Source organism: Phyllopteryx taeniolatus, chromosome 12 (genome assembly GCF_024500385.1).
Source record: "Phyllopteryx taeniolatus isolate TA_2022b chromosome 12, UOR_Ptae_1.2, whole genome shotgun sequence".
NCBI classification, from domain to species: Eukaryota; Metazoa; Chordata; class Actinopteri; order Syngnathiformes; family Syngnathidae; genus Phyllopteryx; species Phyllopteryx taeniolatus.
The window spans coordinates 16462758-16480975 of NC_084513.1; the positions used below are offsets into that span (position 1 = coordinate 16462758).

At 39.1% G+C, this 18218-nt stretch overlaps 1 protein-coding gene across 7 annotated transcripts in view; it reads right to left on the bottom strand.

Annotated features, from left to right (window-relative positions):
• thsd7ba (thrombospondin, type I, domain containing 7Ba) overlaps positions 1-18218 on the bottom strand; it is a 198856-nt gene that overhangs the window by 62228 nt on the left and 118410 nt on the right. For all 7 annotated transcript variants that reach the window (XR_009791152.1, XM_061792757.1, XM_061792762.1 and 4 more), the window contains 4 exons: positions 11597-12443; positions 9788-10036; positions 7573-7742; positions 1877-2035 (listed from right to left, as the gene is read on the bottom strand). Coding sequence is in view for 6 of the 7 variants with exons in the window: in XM_061792757.1 (XP_061648741.1) it covers positions 1877-2035; positions 7573-7742; positions 9788-10036; positions 11597-12443 (1425 nt within the window). In the remaining variant the exon portion in view is untranslated. The remainder of the gene's footprint in view (positions 1-1876; positions 2036-7572; positions 7743-9787; positions 10037-11596; positions 12444-18218) is intronic.

Sequence of the window (18218 nt, forward strand, 5' to 3'; positions counted from 1 at the left end):
AGACCAAAAAAAAAGTTTTATTCACACACACATTTCTCTGTTTGCTGGATTACCTCTTATAGCTATTGTTTAAACTTTCAAAACATAGCACACCTCTCAAATTAAATCATCTGTATGCGAAACAGCCCTCAGGTTTGTTTAAATCGTGTTGACACTTAAAGTACTCAGCTCAATTTCCATGAGCAGTTGGTTGTAAATATATAACATGGCAATCTGTCGTGAAACTCGGTGGTAAATAGATATTTTTTCTACTGCGTGGTAATTTCCACATCTTGCCCATCTGTACAATTATCCCTATCAATTTCAACTCATATGAGCTACTTATTAGGTGAGTTTTTTTTTTTTAAATCAGACGGTTTGCTCGCTGCAGCTCTCGTCATCCGACATAGGATGAATACATTTTGCTACTAATGTAACTTCAATTAACTTGCGAGAATGCATCACATTCTACTCAAACAATTTTTACATTGTTGAAAAAGCAAGATTACGTATTACTTATTATTGATTGAAATAACATTCATTCAAGTTAAATTCAGCATTTGCCTAAAGGCAGACAATTGTATGAAAGGTTCCGAAATAGTACTAAAATAATGTAAAATTAATACCAGAATAAACAATAATATTGGAAAAATAATACTCCACAAACATTGGGTTGTTTAAAACATACAACTCTGCATGTCCCATTCATGACCAATAGCGGTCACAGTATAAAAATGAATACATAAACAGTTAATAATTGTTCTATTTCAGTCGTTTAGTTCAGGGGTCGACTATCACCAAGCTGCAGACTGGTACATGGGCGCAGGCCATTTAGTACTGAGCCGCACATAGAAACTAAAAAAGTAAATATTTTATTGGTCAGAGTCTGAAACAAGTTTTATTTTAAAAGTCAGGTAGATCTACCTACATAAAAAAAAAAAGTGCACAAGCTAGGAAAAATGAGTAAAGAAACAACAACAAAAACAAATGTGTTCAGAGAACTTCTTCTAAAAGGGGAACAAGCCAAATAATGAGACAATACCAGACAATATAAGACAATAACCGCAGTCCTACTTAAGATACGGGTTTATTGCTCGCTGACTTGCACGCATCAAAACGCTCTCCGGGTAACATATCACAACAGGCTCGCAGGTTAGGCAATAAAGTCATCAAAAGTACTTCGGCACATGGTGCCAAAGCAAGAGAGAAAAGCCTTTTGAGTTTTTTGAAAGATTACCCCAAGATGGGACCTGCTCTTTAAAGTGAAAAAAGTGCAGGACTCCCTCTAATTACAACAACTACATTCAGCATAATGTTAAGTTCTATATTTAGTCATTTGCTTTAAATTTTTCTATATGTCAGTATGTCAAAATATCTTCATGTCAAACCAGTCCTTGGCTCAAAAAAGGTTGAGGAGTGCTGATTTAGATGGCACTAATGTCCACACCTCTACATTAACTATATTGTGGCTAATAAATCTTTTCACTCTGCTCTACATATTTGCACGGGTAACAAACATATATACTAGAATGAAACCTTACTCTTACAATATAATAAAAGCACAAAATGACAGGTTGTGAATTTCATCTTTGCACATTTTTAACCCAAGTTGTAGTACTATGGTTCCAAGAGATCGGAGTTGAACACATTCACTGAATGTGCTTCTTGTTTGAGGGAAATGGATTTACAAAGGAAGGGAGAAAAGGAAGGAAAGAGAAGTTATTAGCAATCATAGTAAAACCAAACCTCTTCCCTCACCCTGTTTGTTTCGCTACAGTTTGCAGACAAGGTAGTATTGGTGAAGATATTTTTATCCGCACTTGCTTTTCAATTATTTTATACATATGGAATATTTGTCCACCTTGGACATTTCTACTTTTTTTTTGTAATTCAATACCTTTCTTTCCCTGTGGATCTTTGCAGTTGTCATGTACGCAGGCGCCCCAGGGTGACCAGTGCGAGAGCAGGCAGCGATGCTGGCAGGGAATGGAGCAGTTCTGGACGGCCAAAGGCGCTTCTTGACCCACGCACAGCCTTGGAGTCACAGGCCTGGCCACTGTGCAAACACAAGAGATGCAGCAGGTTTCAGCAAAGCTCCAGTACACATCGGAAGCAGTGGAGCCTGTCATTGCTTTTACTACACAACTTGTGAGGATATACTGTAAATCTGTTTCTGCTGTTGTGTGCCTGGAAAAGGTTAAAACAGAATGAATGTGATTTTGTTTTAATTGGAAATAGCTGCCAGTTTATGAGGAAAAGTTGTTTAGATACAAGTGTCATCTGAGTGACATCAGTTTTTACTACAAGCTGTCTGTCTGTCTCCAAGGAGACTGACAGGTTTTCATCAATCTTGGGGAAGGCTGTAACATCAGTACGGAAGAACCAAATCAAAATTCAAAGCATATCGCAGCATTTTTTCAAGGTGATATTTGTACAGCATGAGTTGAGTGACCATATGTCCCCTTCTCTCCAGATTTCTCTCTTTTGGCTTCTCACAAAATGTCCGGCCGGGATTTATTACCTTAGTTGGTGTGAATTCTCACACTCATGCTGTCTTCTTGTATTATCACATATTTCATATGACACATCTTGGGGTCTATTTGCGTGGACTGAACAACTGCGGCAGAGCGCAAAACTGGCGTACCTTGAGTTTCATACGTGCACAAACCCCGCCGTGCGTTTGCCAATTTGGCAGACTGGTCTGCGCTAAGATTAGACGCTCACATTGGTAATTTGGTGTCAGAATATCGGTGTAAATTTACGCCTTCCGAGACCGTGGCTAACTTTTGGCACAGCTCGTCTCACGGGATTTTGGTGAATTTGATCGGGGCACAAGAAGACAGATACGTGAGCTCCGTGGACGTGTGGTGGATGACAGATGTACTGTATTTCATTCCTAAATATGAGAACAGCTGGCATCAAGCCCTCTTAATCAATGTAGAAATAAATTCATTGAATTAATTATTATTGTTATCATCATTATTATATTTTTTAAATCATCCCACTGGCTGGCACGCAGCTATGGGTTGCTCGGGGTGCACATGAACGATTTGGGGTGGGGTTAGATCAGTGATTTCCAACCTTAATGGAGCCCAGGCACATATTTTACAAGAGAAAAATCTCACGGCACACCCACAAACAAAAATGTCACAAAAAGTGGATACATTAATTAATGTATGTACTTCCTGCCATCTAATAGAAGAGCATTTATTTGTTCTGTCTGTCACTATGCCTCACTGGCATAAATAGATGAATAAAGATGCATTATTTCTTGGAAATAAAAAATTTCTTGAGCAATTAAGTAAAATTTGATAACTTCCCACGGCACACCTGAAGAGCGCTCACATTGGTTGGGAATCATTGGGTGAGATGCATGATGTCTGCAGACACGTTTACTTCACCGACAATTATCACCAGCTACCATAATTTCTTGTGTATAATGCACATTTCCCCCCCCAAGAAATTGTCAAGAGTCAATAGTGCGCTTTATACATGGGTAGGAGAAAATGAAAAAAAACTTACACATTTTATAAATGTATGCGCCCATCTAGAGGTTATGAAAAAGCTGTACACTTTCATTCCAATATGCCACCGCCACCTAGAGGTTATGAAAAAGGTGGAGCCTACACTTTCATTCTAATATGACAGGGGTACATATGACTGCATATATGTACAATTGTGCTCATAAGTTTACATACCCAGGCAGAATTTGTGAAATATATATATATATATATATATATATATATATATATATATATATATATATATATATATATATATATATATATATATATATATATTTTTTTTTAAATACGCCTGATGATTGAACAACAACCATCATTAATTTCCTTATGGTTGGTTATGTTTTGTTTAATGATAATGCTTTTCTGAAATGCTTGACATTTAATTTGAATCCCATTAAAATAAAATTAAATGTGTTTTGGCTGGTCCTTCATGTTTTCTTTAAAGAATATTACAAATTCTGCCTGGGTAATCAAACATATGAGCACAACTGTGTGTTTTCTCATTTACTAAAAAAAAAATAGGGCTGCGAATTTCAAAATAAGACCAAGTAAATAAAAAAGAAAGTATTATGTGTTCAAATAAAGTGCTTAACTTCAGAATAATTATTTGAAAAAAACTAACAAAATACTGATAATATTTCATGTTTTGATCATATGGGTAGAAGCAAAATTATGCATTGTAAAAATGCATTATACATAGGTAGAAGGGTTTTCCAGAATTTTGAGGTCAACTTTGGGGGTGCGTATTATACATGGATGCGCATTATACACGAGAAATTACGGTAATACTGTATTTAATCATGTTAAATCATGCCACACTGGCCAAGAGCATTGACAATACTCCAGTCACACACGGATCGCTCTTCCACACGGAGATGTCGCCATGTGAGACTCATTGCGCCACACGAGAGCTTTGATTGGTGGCAACTGAATTCGGCTGGCTTAACTCCCACAACGCCGCAGACCGCCCATTCTTTTTAAATATGCCGGCTGCGCACGTCTGCCAAATTACGAAAGCCCGGTCTCACCCGCCTCCGCGCAGAGTTATTCCACACACCAGGCCTGATTTAAGATGGTCACCAAAATCGAGCCCATAAAGTCAATGACCATCTTTTGACTCAACCTTCTAAATGTCATTACCCTCAACACATCTGCATATTTTAGCAGACAAACCTTAAATAGAACAATTCGGCTAAAGCACCTTTTCTGGAAGTTCTGCCAGTTGATCTGGATGATTTGTCGAATTAATAATTTAAGATTAAATTAGCAGTAGTACAAAAATACAATAGAAGACTATTAAGATCTATTGGCATAGTTATTAACAGATTATTGTTTAGAGCCTCAAATGTGTTTTTGTTAATTAGACCAAATATAAACTTGCATGAATGACTCATGTTAACTTTCAAACCTAATTCCCAGTAAAGGCAAGGCATGATGGACCTGTTTCACTACAAAGTAATGCTGGCGCTATCTGTAGACTGAAGAAAAGCCAAAAACATCAGTTGCAGGGACTAGAATAATTCTATACAACAAAGTGACAATATTTTCTCCCTGCCCACAACACAGGAGTTTTTATTTACTCTAATATTACAGTTTGATGCACTTCCACACATCAATGAATATCACATTTCCATTTAAATGAGAGCCCAAAGAGAGATTCAGCAAATGTCCTTCCTGCATAATGTCTTCTTGCCCTGAGTCATTTTACATGGTGTTTGATCTTCTGTGCAGAAATAACATGCATGCTTAAACACATGGATAAAGTGTATATTACACATTTATCGGCTTTGTTCCCTCAACTACGGGTGACAATTACAGGACTGTAGACATCCAACAGCAGCAAATTGTTTTCCGAATAAGTCGAGCACTAGAAGCGCTCCGCATTGAAGACAGAAGCCACATCGGTTTACATCATCTGAAGCTGTGCTAGGGTTGTAAACACAGCAACTTATGTATTGATCTTTGTCCCGCATCGCAGACCATAGTTGCGCTTCATTGATATACTACACACTGAAAACAAATACCTCTGACCTCCTAGCACTTCAGTTATGATATGGAACTAGGCTGCTGGAATGTATCTTTATTTTCCAATTGGACATGTTTACTTGCCATCTAGCAAGTGGCAACTGCAGGACAAGTTTCTCAAATTTGAAATCATCAAATGTAACAGAGATTAAATACAACCCAAGAAATACATTGGAACCTCACAGGTCAAACACAATCTGTTCCGGAATGATAGCGGATTTCCTGGTATTTCAAATACTTCTTTTCCCCAGAGAAAATAATGGGAATAGAAATAACATATTCCATAATAATGGGAATAGAAATACCATTATTTGCTCGTATCTCAAGACAAAAAAAATGGGTGAAAGACGGCTCATATCTCTAAAAACACTTAAAAGTCACGGCACTCGTATCTCAAGGCAACACAGTATCGAATAACTCTTTTCCCTCTCAGTGATTGTTTTTTTTTTTTTTTTGTCAATGTCTTTATGTCTCAAAAGTGTTCTCTGTCAATTGACTGTCTGTTGTCGTACTAGAGCGGCTCCAACTACCGGAGACAAATTCCTTGTGTGTTTTTTTTGGACATACTTGGCAAATAAAGATGATTCTGCTTCTGATTCTGATCTGGCCTTGGTTCACTACTCTGACATCTCGCTTGATGTGACACACACTGTAATGGTCTGACCTAAACTTAGTTGTGAAATTTTACGGGCATTTTTTTTGAGAGAAGATTTGTGTCATTTACAGAATTGTGCGACATTTGGAATGTTGGAATGATAATGTTCCTCTGTGATGTGAATTGAGGGAGTTCACAATGTAGATATTAATACAGCATTGGAAAAGTGTAGTCGTAGCAATTACAGTAGATCCCGCATACGCATGGTTCAGCTCCCGTGGATTCACATATCCGTTGAAATTATTTTTCGATTTGTTTTCAATTTGCTTTCCTTTTTTCAATAAAATTTATTTTTTTCATTTTTAAAACTTTCATTTTGTTTTTCTTTTTTTGGGGGGGGACGGGGCAACCTCAAAAATGCTTGTTGGTGGTTTATCTCCACCGATTCAAGACTTTTTGGTGTGGGAAAAAAAAAAAAGAAAAAAAAAATCAATATGTAATGGCCGTCAATTATTCACGGATTTTGGCAATTTGCAGTACGAATAGTGGGTCTCGTCCCTGATTGCTGACAACCCACCCTATTCTACTGATTCAGCACAGATCGTCTTATAGCATTGTGATTATTAAGTGTGTAATGACTACAGGGATCTCCTGAAATGAACATATTTTCAACCTAAATAATGCGTACCCTGGTTTGGGCAGAATTCTTTGCCAGCAGGAATATGTCGAGATGTTGAATGGTACAAATGTTTTAGGTTTCTGTTCTTTGTTAAACTATATCCACAAATGTTTCTGCTTTCCCTTCAAACATGCATCATCACCTTTGCTAATGTGAATAATTGTTTCATTGTCTTGCTTAATTGTTTTCTTTGCTTTATTGTCCCGCTGGGCCACTAGCATGGCCTCAGATGTTTTATTGTCCTCACAAACATGCTCCCTGTGGACTGCTGTTTTTACAACAGCTTATCCAGTGAGGACAGAGTGACACTTTAAACTGCTGTGGAAGCAACGTTTGTACAAGATTTGTCAGGCTTTCTTCATCCCCTACATGAACAACTGACACTATGTTGCCATAAAACACTTAAATTGATGGCAACCACTTAGTGTTGTGGTTTTAAATGCTTACAGTGTCAGCTCTGTGCATTTGCTGTATGGCGTAAACATCAATACGAACATTTCCCTACCATTTATCTATTTTCATGCCACACTAGGGTTTGCTGTCTCTCAATGGGGATTAAGTTTTAAATGAAACTGCTTCGCCAATGAGTAAGTAGCTCATGGAGAGTCCCAGGAGAGTCTACTGTAGCTGAAGATAAGCTTTGATATACTTTGAACATGCTTAAGCTTCACCATCACTGCAAACTCTTTATTCTTCATGCCTGCACGGCCACGATGTCTTTGTACATCTCAAAGCCGAGCTCAGCTGTGATGACTGTGGTTTTGTCTTACCCTCCTTCCTGTGATGTGGAGTTGAGTCATCAGGAACTTGAACACAGTAGGTCTTTCTGGTCTGCACCCCCCCTCCGCAGAGACTACTGATGTTAGCCAGACGCCGGTCCAGCTTGCTCAGTAAAGGGGAAACCAGACATTCATCCCAATCAGTTGTCCGCCACTCGTACCTAAAAGGGACCAGAATACCAAAATGTTTGAACACAACCTAGGGTCTGTCTGACTTCCTGTTACTGTTAGTGATGTTCGACACCACCGATTTCCTTTACGATTCAGTATTACTGAGTAAAATTTAAACTGGTGACGGCGATACCGATCTGATACCAAAAACTTTGTATCTCAGGAGATACAAATTTTACTCCAACTTGAACTCATGCAGCTCTTTGTTGAAGCGCGTATTTATTTTGTTACTAATTTAATTACCGTATTTAATCATTTGAACAATTTAAACAGCAACAACAGTGCTTAGCTTGAAAACCACATTTTCTCCCTGTGTACCTGGATAGTGCCAGAGACGTTTGTCTTGCCCGAGCAGCAGCACGTGAAGCTGCTCTCTTCGCTCCGTGTCGTGATAAATGCTTCGTATTTTGTGTTGTCGTTAAACCTGAGGTATTTCACAAGGTTAGTTGTGTTGCCACAACTCCTTACCGTTTTTACACAAACATCACAAAACGCGTCTTGGCTATTTGTGGAGCTGAAACATAATAGTGCCACACATGACTCAGTTTACTCTCTGCATATGTGTATACATCTGAGACTTTACCGAATAGTGTGGCGTGTAGCTGCACTTACGCATTACACACTTACCCAGACGGAAGAAAAAGTAGTTCCTACCAACCCCATATAGACAAATCTCAATAGTTTAGTAACTTTCCACTGTGTTCCTGGTGATGAAATACATTACCCCAATAGACTGAAGTATCCAAAGTATCAATATTTTGATTCCACATTTATATTAAAGCATAAAGATACCATATCGGCGGAATCGATATTTCAGTTTTATTTCATCACTGTCACTTACTGTCATCCAGGGGCAAAAAACTGTCAGCCCCAAATTTGCCATTTGAACAGCCAAATGGGCAGGACTGATTTTTGTCAATGTTAAATTGGCTCATGTTTGATCACTATTAACTCCTACTTACAAGAGGCTTCTAAAATGTGTGATGTGACCAAAAGTACAGAATTCAAGCAATTATTGTATGTTGATAATGCTGTGACTACAAGATAGAGTTCTACTTCTAATTATATTTCTCTTATGAAGTTGTATAAAGAATCAAGGAATTTGTGTTGTCCGTGACGTTTTTAACAGTGCCTTTGAAAGAAACATTGAATTTTTAATCAGATAATAAGAGAGCTGTTGTAACCTAATTAAGCTGTTGGTGGCCTGTCTATTCATATACTAATTACACTGATTTTGACATTTAAAAAAAAAAAAAAAAAAAAAAAAGAGTTGAAAGAGGGGGGGGAAAAATGAATAAATGCAAACCAGTGACGGAAGGTTGCCGAATCCTGAAACAAATGATCAGTCTTTGTCACGAAAAGTGCATTGAAGCAAAAAGTAATAATATTTGAGGAGTCTTCCAAAACAACGGCCCCAAGTAATCCATCAGATGCTTATTTTCTGTCATGAGTTTCTGACAAATCAAGTAAATCCACCACTCTTGAGGCGCTCCACAGATTGAGCAAATAAAAGATATTCCGTCAAGAAAACACAGTTGACAACATTATATTTACTGAATGTAACATTAAGTGACTACGTACAGTCACTAACTAAGTGACTGTACATAGTGTGTTCTTATGTTTTTATGTCTCAAAAGTATTTTTTTTGTCAGAATGGCTGTCTTTTGTCGTAATACAGTGGCTCCAACTACCGGAGACAAATTCCTTGTGTGATTTTGACATACTTGGCAAATAACGAGGATTCAGATTCTGATTCTGACCCTATCGGCCGCAGATCCTTTAACTGCTGCAGAGTTAATATTAAAGCACAAGTCAATACTTCAGGTAAAGTGAAAAATGAAATGAACAGCATCATCATGAATATCTGCAGCCAAGGGGTATTCTCTCATAATCATTCTGATGAGAAAGCTCTGAAATCTGAATGAATTTTTAGTGAGATTGAAATGCTGTGCAGAGAAAATTAAATTAGAACTAATCTATTCGTTCTAACGATTTTGAGTACGTAATGATCACAAACATGTCTACCAAGAAGTACCTTGGGCAATTTGGAAGTAAATCCCCTATGATGTTGCAAGCTTCTTTTTCCTCAAGGACAGGACATTGTTTCCCCCCACTCAGTGGGATCTGTGTCACGACTCGTGACCGCAGACGGTAACCGGGAGACAGGTCGGTGGACCGGCAGGTCTTCGAGCAGGGACTCCACGATAACCAATCAGAAGTGTGACAGTCTCTGGGCATCACACATGCCTGGTAGGTCACGGGGGAGTTGAACTTGGTACAGAGGCTGCAGGTTAAAACGTTAAACATGTTAAAAGTGACAAGGAGAAAGTGGATGCTGAAAATGAAGTAAAATAATAATGACACACTAAGAATACTATAATGGACATCATAAAAATACTAGAGGTCAAGAATGTATGTATTAATGGGGTCTTATCTAAATCGTTCATTTTCATTTTAAACTACTATATATATATATATATATATATATATATATATATATATATATATATATAATTCCCCCCCCCGAATAACAGAGGCTGACATGAAAGTAGTTTTTGGACAAATGCTGACTTGATCAATACGAATCAAGCAGATTAGTCATGTAATTACCGCTTCTATTGTTCAATTTAGACTGCTAAATTAGGTTGCTTATTAAGATGGGGCTACAATCCTGATTTAATTTGTTAATTAGGCTATAATTGGGAAAATAGATTGAAACTAAGCTCAGATGGGAAATATCTATTTAATGCCAGTTTAACCAGTCTCAGACATTAACACACAACAACAAAAAAGCAACATTTTGAGGTTAAAAAAAATAAAACTGATTGAACGAGACTGCGAACAATATATTCCATCGTGACACAGCTGATGCATGTGTAGGAAATTAGAAAATATTGCGTGTTCGTGTGTGTATGTGCATGTGTGTGCGTGTGTGTGTCTTCTGTTCTTAATCAAAATCCAAATACCAAAGTCAGTTCAAATAGCAGGGACGGGAGAAGAGCAGTACTTGACATTTAGCACAATAGTGCTTCGCTGCAATTTTAATGTGGTCAAATAGCATTGACATGCGAGGATCACGAGAGGGGGATGCCAACTGATTTAGTCCCCTTTGTTATATAAAATGAAAGAGCAATTTAAAAAAAAACACACACACCATTAAAACTCATGTAGCTCAGAGACACCTACATTTTATCTCATAGAAATGAATTTCTAACAAACCACTTATCTATACAAAGGCCTTTCCACCGAATGGGTGCCATTTGCTTGTTGTAACTCAAAATAAACTTAAATGTCTGTTTTAAACTCTAAGTCTGATAATACATATACTGAACTACTGAGAATATATATTGGACAAGTCAATTTTTGTATGTCTTTGTTTTATTGAACTGAAACTCCTCATTTGAGTAACAGGACTGAACACAAAGTTTTTACAGTATTTCAATTCATATATTTCATGGTAAAATCTAACTTTAGGAATAGGACACATGCAACAAATGCTATTCTTTCAAGGTAGTTTCAATGCATTTTTTAACATTTTATTTAATAAATATACATTCACATCAATGTGCAGGACTCCTACCTTAATTATGAAAAATGTATTTTAGAGTAAATTATATCTTGCATTTTTTCATTGTATTTCCTGCGGACATAAAGGCACCGATTGTTGGAATGGCCTACCAACAAATAGGGGCAGTCGGCGAAACTACATTTGCAATATATTTTCTGTATGTATATTCTATATATAATATATTTTGTATTGTGGCTTTTGTAATGTGTAGTGTTTGACATTTACTCCAACCTGTTTCCCCATATAGTTATTACAAGTATATAATCATGTGCTTACCTCAGCATTGTGCTCTTCCCATCGCTCCGCGTGCAGCGGACTTGCCGTGTCTGGTATCCCACCTCTAGCTCCCATGACATAGGGTACTTGCGGTCGTGATGACGGTCATGATGGTGTTGATGGTAATAGGAGGCGTGTCTGTGTAACACGATTGTATTGTTCTGTTTGTTACTGCTGAAATCCACAGTGGTCCGACCGTTTAATATGCTGTCTTTGTGATGGGGGAGCCTACACTCGCTCCAGGCTCCTACTTTAAGGCTATATTGATACTCGTCCTCCCCAGCCTTGCAGCCAACGGGACCAGAACAAGTCCTGGTTTCGGTCAGATTGGGGCAGCTCGCGCCACCGTACATTGGCGTGGTCAGAACGTGTCGAGTCCGATGCTGCAGGCCAGTGCCGCATGTCTTGCTGCAACCTGACCATGAGGTGAAGTCCGAAACAACACAGTCCTGCGGGCAGGGGACGAGACATGCCTGTTCCACTGGGGGTCTCTGGGAAAAGAAGTCGCATATCCTTGAAGTCACTGTAGTGCGGTTGGAAGTGCGCACACACTGCACCTTGCGTCTCTGGATTCCATGCTGTGCTGTAATGCACTCTGTGGTCATCAGCTTGAGTTCGTTGGAAAAAAAAGGGACAAGAACACAGCCCTCCCAGGCAGACAGCTCCCACTCAAAGAGGTCCTGGTGCCAATCACACACCTTAAAGCAATGCCGCCGACTCTCGGGTTTGTCGATGTGGTTGCAGTGAGAGTGGTGGGTGGTCCAGCCCTCTGTGTGCGCACACCAGACTGTCCTGGTCTGGACTCCACCGGAACCACAGTCTTCACCCACGCAATGACCCCACTGGCCTGGAAAAGACAAAAGACACCAAAGGAGGACATTTTCATTAAAAATGGGAGCTCTAACCCGGGTGATTTAAATTACAGCTATCCACTGGTTTGCAATCAAATACAATTCAAGGCCATTCTCTTAACCTCAGTGATTGCTTTATTCATGAACAGGGGGAGAAAGCACTAAAGGAACCAAACGCAATCAACCAAGCGGCAAATCAATGTATCGAAATAAAAGCCAGTTTCTTATCACAAAGAATGAAATTCAGTTAGCTGCTCAATCAGCTAAACAGGTAATTTACAGGAGGCCATATGACTCATGACCGGAAGGTTGACCAGCAACTGCACCAAGGTACTCTTTAGCCTTTTAGCCAGTGACCGTTTGAGTGTGAAGTAAACTCTGTTGCATTGACAGTACAGTAGTGTACGTAGTGTCCATGCATACATCCGTTTTCTGTTTCCTTATTTTCTTAACAAGGCACGCGAGTGAGCTGGAGCCAGATGAATTTGGGCGAGAGGCGTGGTACATCTTGGACTAGTCGCCAGCCAATTCCACGGCACATAAACAACCATCCACTTTCACATTCTCTTCAATCAAGATAACAAATGTGTTTTTGTAATGTGGGGGGAAAAAAAAAACAAACATACAAGGATGGGGAGCACGAGCAAACAAAGGCCAAAGCCCTGATTCTAACGGCCAAACTCAGAACTGTGAGGCGGGTATATGCTAACCACTCAGTCACCATGTAACCGTCAGTAAGCAGACTTCTACAAGGTTATAAATGAAGGTGAATGATGCCATTGCATTGATGAATGAAGATAAAAAAAGGGTAATACTGAATTATCAGTGATAAAAAAAGGAGCAACAACAATAAGTGGTTAAAACTGAGAAATCAGATTAACAGTTTATTGTAAATCTTATGGATCAAATCAATTTCATTGATGAATGTGGATTCCACTGTAAACCGGTGCTTGATTTTCTGTCAGTGGGAGTAATAATGGGATTTTTGTCCTTTTTGAATGCAGGCTTTATTTCTGAGCCAAACATCAACAAGACAACAGTGCTTTGAAACCGCTGATTTATGCTTAGGGCGGCAATATTTCAAATTACTGAATTATTTTATAGTTCATTGGAGCATCTAATCGAGCTTGTTTGTCTTGACTTTGTAATGTTAATTAGAAGTTCCATTATTACTGTCTTTATGGGATCTTTGCATCTTCTGTCCCCCTCTTGGTTTTTATTTTTTAAACGCATGATAAACAAAATGTATGACTCACAATAAATAATGTATTTATTAAGTATTTATTGATTGTTAAATGTTAACTGCTTCATCCAGTGGAGAGGCAATAATATTTTAGCAAATTAATTAGTGACAAGAAAATAAAACGGTCAAAAGCCAATTCAAAACTGGGCATGTTCTAGTGGTCGCCGGTGGTATTCCACACTTTTAGCACCATCATTTTGAATCGCTGCCAGCGACACATGATTTATAAAAGTGTGATTAGGAGTGATTGCGCTACCAGGAGAACCCAGTGAACACAAGCATTAGCTTGCTCCTAAACTCTGAATAATCTCTCACTCGATCTGTGAGCATCAGCACAAGTCGGCCTCTCGGGAATGAAGAAGTCCGCCTCAGTTCCTAGGTTCTTACTGCACATAGGCGCCTCACTTACACTTTTCGCCTTTCTCAGCATGTAACTGCAGGCTCTCAGAAGTCCCCTGGGTTCCCCTCTATATCTGCTATTCCATTAATGTCCTGGCATAAGATTGGTAAGAGGCCAATTACACCACAATACTGGAAGAGACAGAAATTAAAAACGGCTTTAGTGTTTGGGATTTTTTTTTTTTTTTCCAGCAGCGTTCACTTGAAGTCAGACAAAGGATAAGCAATAAGAAGCTACTCAAAAGCTTTCTACTATGCCCCGGGAGCTCACAGATGGATATAAATTGGGAGCAAACAGGAGCAATACCCTATCTCATCAAAAGCAGCAGGCAGCACCCAGTCAAAAAAACCACAAAAAAAAAAAAAACTGAGCACAGTGGAATCACTTTCCTCTCTGGTCCCTTTAATTACATTTGTTAAAAGTTTCTGGTCCCTTTAATTATATTTGTTAAACGCTGCACTGGGCAAGTTCAGTACAAATTTATTTGACATCTGGGTGCACAATTCTTCACCTCGTGCGCAGTTCAGAAGCTATTAATGTCCAAATGTTTGTTCGTAATGTAATTGTTGGATTTATCTCACCCAACACCAATAAAAATGCACAAAAGGAATGAAGACGCTGGTTTCTCTTTCTCATGAGGAGGGCGTATGGGAGATTGTTCAGATTACAGCCTCTCAACACGCTCTCAACAATCTCTCCCGTCGCTCCTGCATTTATTTGAAAATAGGGAGCTTTTACAAGACATAACGTTCTAAGCAACAAGACACAACACAAAACATGGGACCAACACCTGTCACGTCCCCGACCACGTCCGACCACGTCCTTGGTCAAGGCGCCCTTCCATCGGATGATTCCTGCTGAGTCATCTTCTTGAAGGCGAGACATCTTCCTTTCTCAAAATCGTCCATAATACTAATGCAAGCTAAGCAAATAAATGATAACTTCTAAAATATATTTAACAGTAATACATCCTTCAAATGTCTTGGTTACATGTTCCAACCTTAGTTTTTGTTTATATTTACACTTCCCGACATTTAACTGAATATAGAATACGAAAGGGAATATGGTTCAAATGCAATAAAACACATTTCTACTGCTTTTTAATTATGTTTAGGGTACAATGTTTTTACTTATAAAAAACGACTCCTCCCACAAAATCAAATACTGTAATTATGATTTGATGATGACAGCCAGAGCAGACTTTTCCGACATTTTTTTTCCATTTCAGACCTTCGTTATCCATGTGATTACTTAAATTAGGTTATGCAATAGCAATAGCGATAAAAAAAAATAAAGCAGGACGGTCATCAATACCCTTTCGATGTCTTCCTGCCCAACTCCTTCTTTCACGCTAGAATATGATTTGAATAAATAAATTTAACACATCAAATCACTTGCATGAACAGTCAGTCACACAATGAATTCAAAGCTTACCTACAGTATAGCAGCGTTTGAAGTTATTTTTCTGAGGAAAACATGTGTTCATCAGTGTAAGATTGAGCAGGTGATTAACAACAGTGGGATGACAAATAATACTCAGGATTAAAAATACGAGCCAGATGTAATGCCGCATCTAGAGCTTAATTTCCTCCCAGCGTTGCTGCCTTCTTCTTCATTTTACTCTCCGACAGTTTTCCCACCATCCATCTTCCAGTTGGACTGTTTATAGTGTGTGCCACAGCACTTTTTAATTAAATGATACCTGCGCCACTGCGTCACATTATGCGTAAACGTCCCTTGTGCCACACTTCCATCAGTTGACATCAGTTGACAATTACAACATTCATATATGCAGAAAATCTTCATAGTATCATCAACAGGTACTCGATTAATCGCCGGGAGGCCCATATTAAATGTGATGGAAGCAACTAGAAAAGTTGTGAAATCAGTCTAAATATGTAAGGTCGCCAGGGGTCAATTTACAGAAGTAAATGAAGTGGTAAAGTTCATGTGATGGCAAAAGTACAAAGTTTCTTCTCAAGTACTGTAATTCCTTAAAATGGTCAATACATTGAGTGTATTGCATTGTTTTACCTTGGTACTGCACCTTGCACTGTCTCAAGTCAACAGATCGAATGTGACGTCAACATTCCCCGGCCATGAATTGCATAACCCGAGGCTGCTTTTCTATATGCTCGTGCACCCAGCGGGCTTCTGTTGAGATTCGACATTCATCCTTGCAGCATCAGTGCCAGCTCTACTTGAATGCTAAACAATGACCACAAAGCCCGCAGTAAGACGTAGAAAGAGGTAACACACGTTGCTGACGATGCAATCCTTAGTATATATATATATATATATATATATATATATATATATATTTGGAACATATTGCCCAGATGTGCAGCACTCAAAGAGGTGGAACAACATCCAAAAACAGCTGTGAACAATCAATGCTCATATTTGTGCTAGATGCTTTCACTACAGTCCCAGTAACAAACTAAACAATACTTTGTCTAACAGTGTTAGATTACTGCCTCACTTCCACTGACCAGCACAACCATTTGTCACAAGGTGCAAACACACTGGTATCAAAATAACAAGACGACATCAAGAAAAAGGTGCATCAAGCCACAGCATAAAGTATATTTTTGTTTCCTTTTTAAAATATGATAAAAATGATAAAATAGTGAAATCCATGTTTGACTGTTACAATAACTGGTCTCTGGTGCCCTGGTAGCAGCCACTGTATTTCCCTTAAGGTTCTCCTTCACACATATACTGTAGATGTAGATCTCCCACTTTGATTTCAAACTGTTTAAAAAAAAACAAAAAAACCCTGCAGGGTTTCCCAGAATCAATGTGTTTGTGCTTTAGTCTGTATCACTTTAAGACATGGTGACTATAGCTGTGGGAAGCAGCTAAAGCAGTGCGATAGCTTTGTGGTGATCTGAATCTTTTTCTGTGCAATTGCTTGTCTTTGTGTGGATCCCTCAAGTCCCTGCAGCAGCCTGTGCCGAGGTGACAAGTAATTGCATGGGATGTCATTCACTGCTTTCTCGCTACTGTCCACTGACCTAGGATTTCGCTCCTGTACGCACAGGACCAGAACTAATGGCCACATCTTCTAACCTGCAGAAGGGCTCAGGTGTTTGGATGATGATACAGGCCATTGTGGCCATGGCAGGACAAAGGGACCATTGTGAGATACCATGTATCTGCTCTCCAGCGAAAACCTGCTTCTTAAAATTAGGTTTTAGGTAACTGTAGCTATGTAACATATAGCATTTTATGTTTAACACAGGGATCTCGAACATTAAACGTGAGATAAAAGTCAACAAGGAATTCTTTCAATTGAATTTCAATTTTTGAAGGGGGCAGCTATGTTTGCAGGTGCAGCGAGACCCCAAAGTGAAACAAGAAGGCTCGATTTGTGCCTGACCTATCCTTCTCGTCCATGTTTGCCTTGTCATGGCTGCACATGTGCTCTCATCTGTTCAGAGATTTTCCCTGAGCTCCACTCAGATGGATGAGAATGTTCCCCTTTATTTCGCCTCTAATATAGGGTGAAAGCACTTCCAGCTGTGTCATGCTTCAACTCGGCAAGTACTCCACTGACAACTAAACGAACTAAAGAGTGCTCTTTAAACACTAGAAAACAAATTATGTAACAACTTTTCAGGCATTGAAGTTAATTCACTGCATGCTTAACCATTTGAGCAGTCACTTGTTGGAGTTTTGCTGTTTTCCATCCATCCATTTACTGAGCCGCTTCTCCTCACTAGGGTCGCGGGCGTGCTGGAGCCTATCGCAGCTATCATCGGGCAGGAGGCGGGGTACACCCTGAACTGGTTGCCAGCCAATCGCAGGGCACATACAAACAAACAACCATTCGCACTCACATTCAAAACTACGGGCAATTTAGAATCGTCAATTAACCTACCATGCATGTTTTTGGGACGTGAGAGGAAACCGGAGTGCCTGGAGAAAACCCACGCAGGCATGGGGAGAACATGCAAACTCCACAGGCGGGGCCGGGGATTGAACCCCTGTCCTCAGAACTGTGAGGCAGATGGTCTAACCAGTCGTCCACCGTGCCGCCAGCTTCTGACACATTTTAAATACTAAAATTGCCTCACGTCAAATTGGTTAAGGAACATTATTTATTGTTTTGTTTGAGAAACAAAG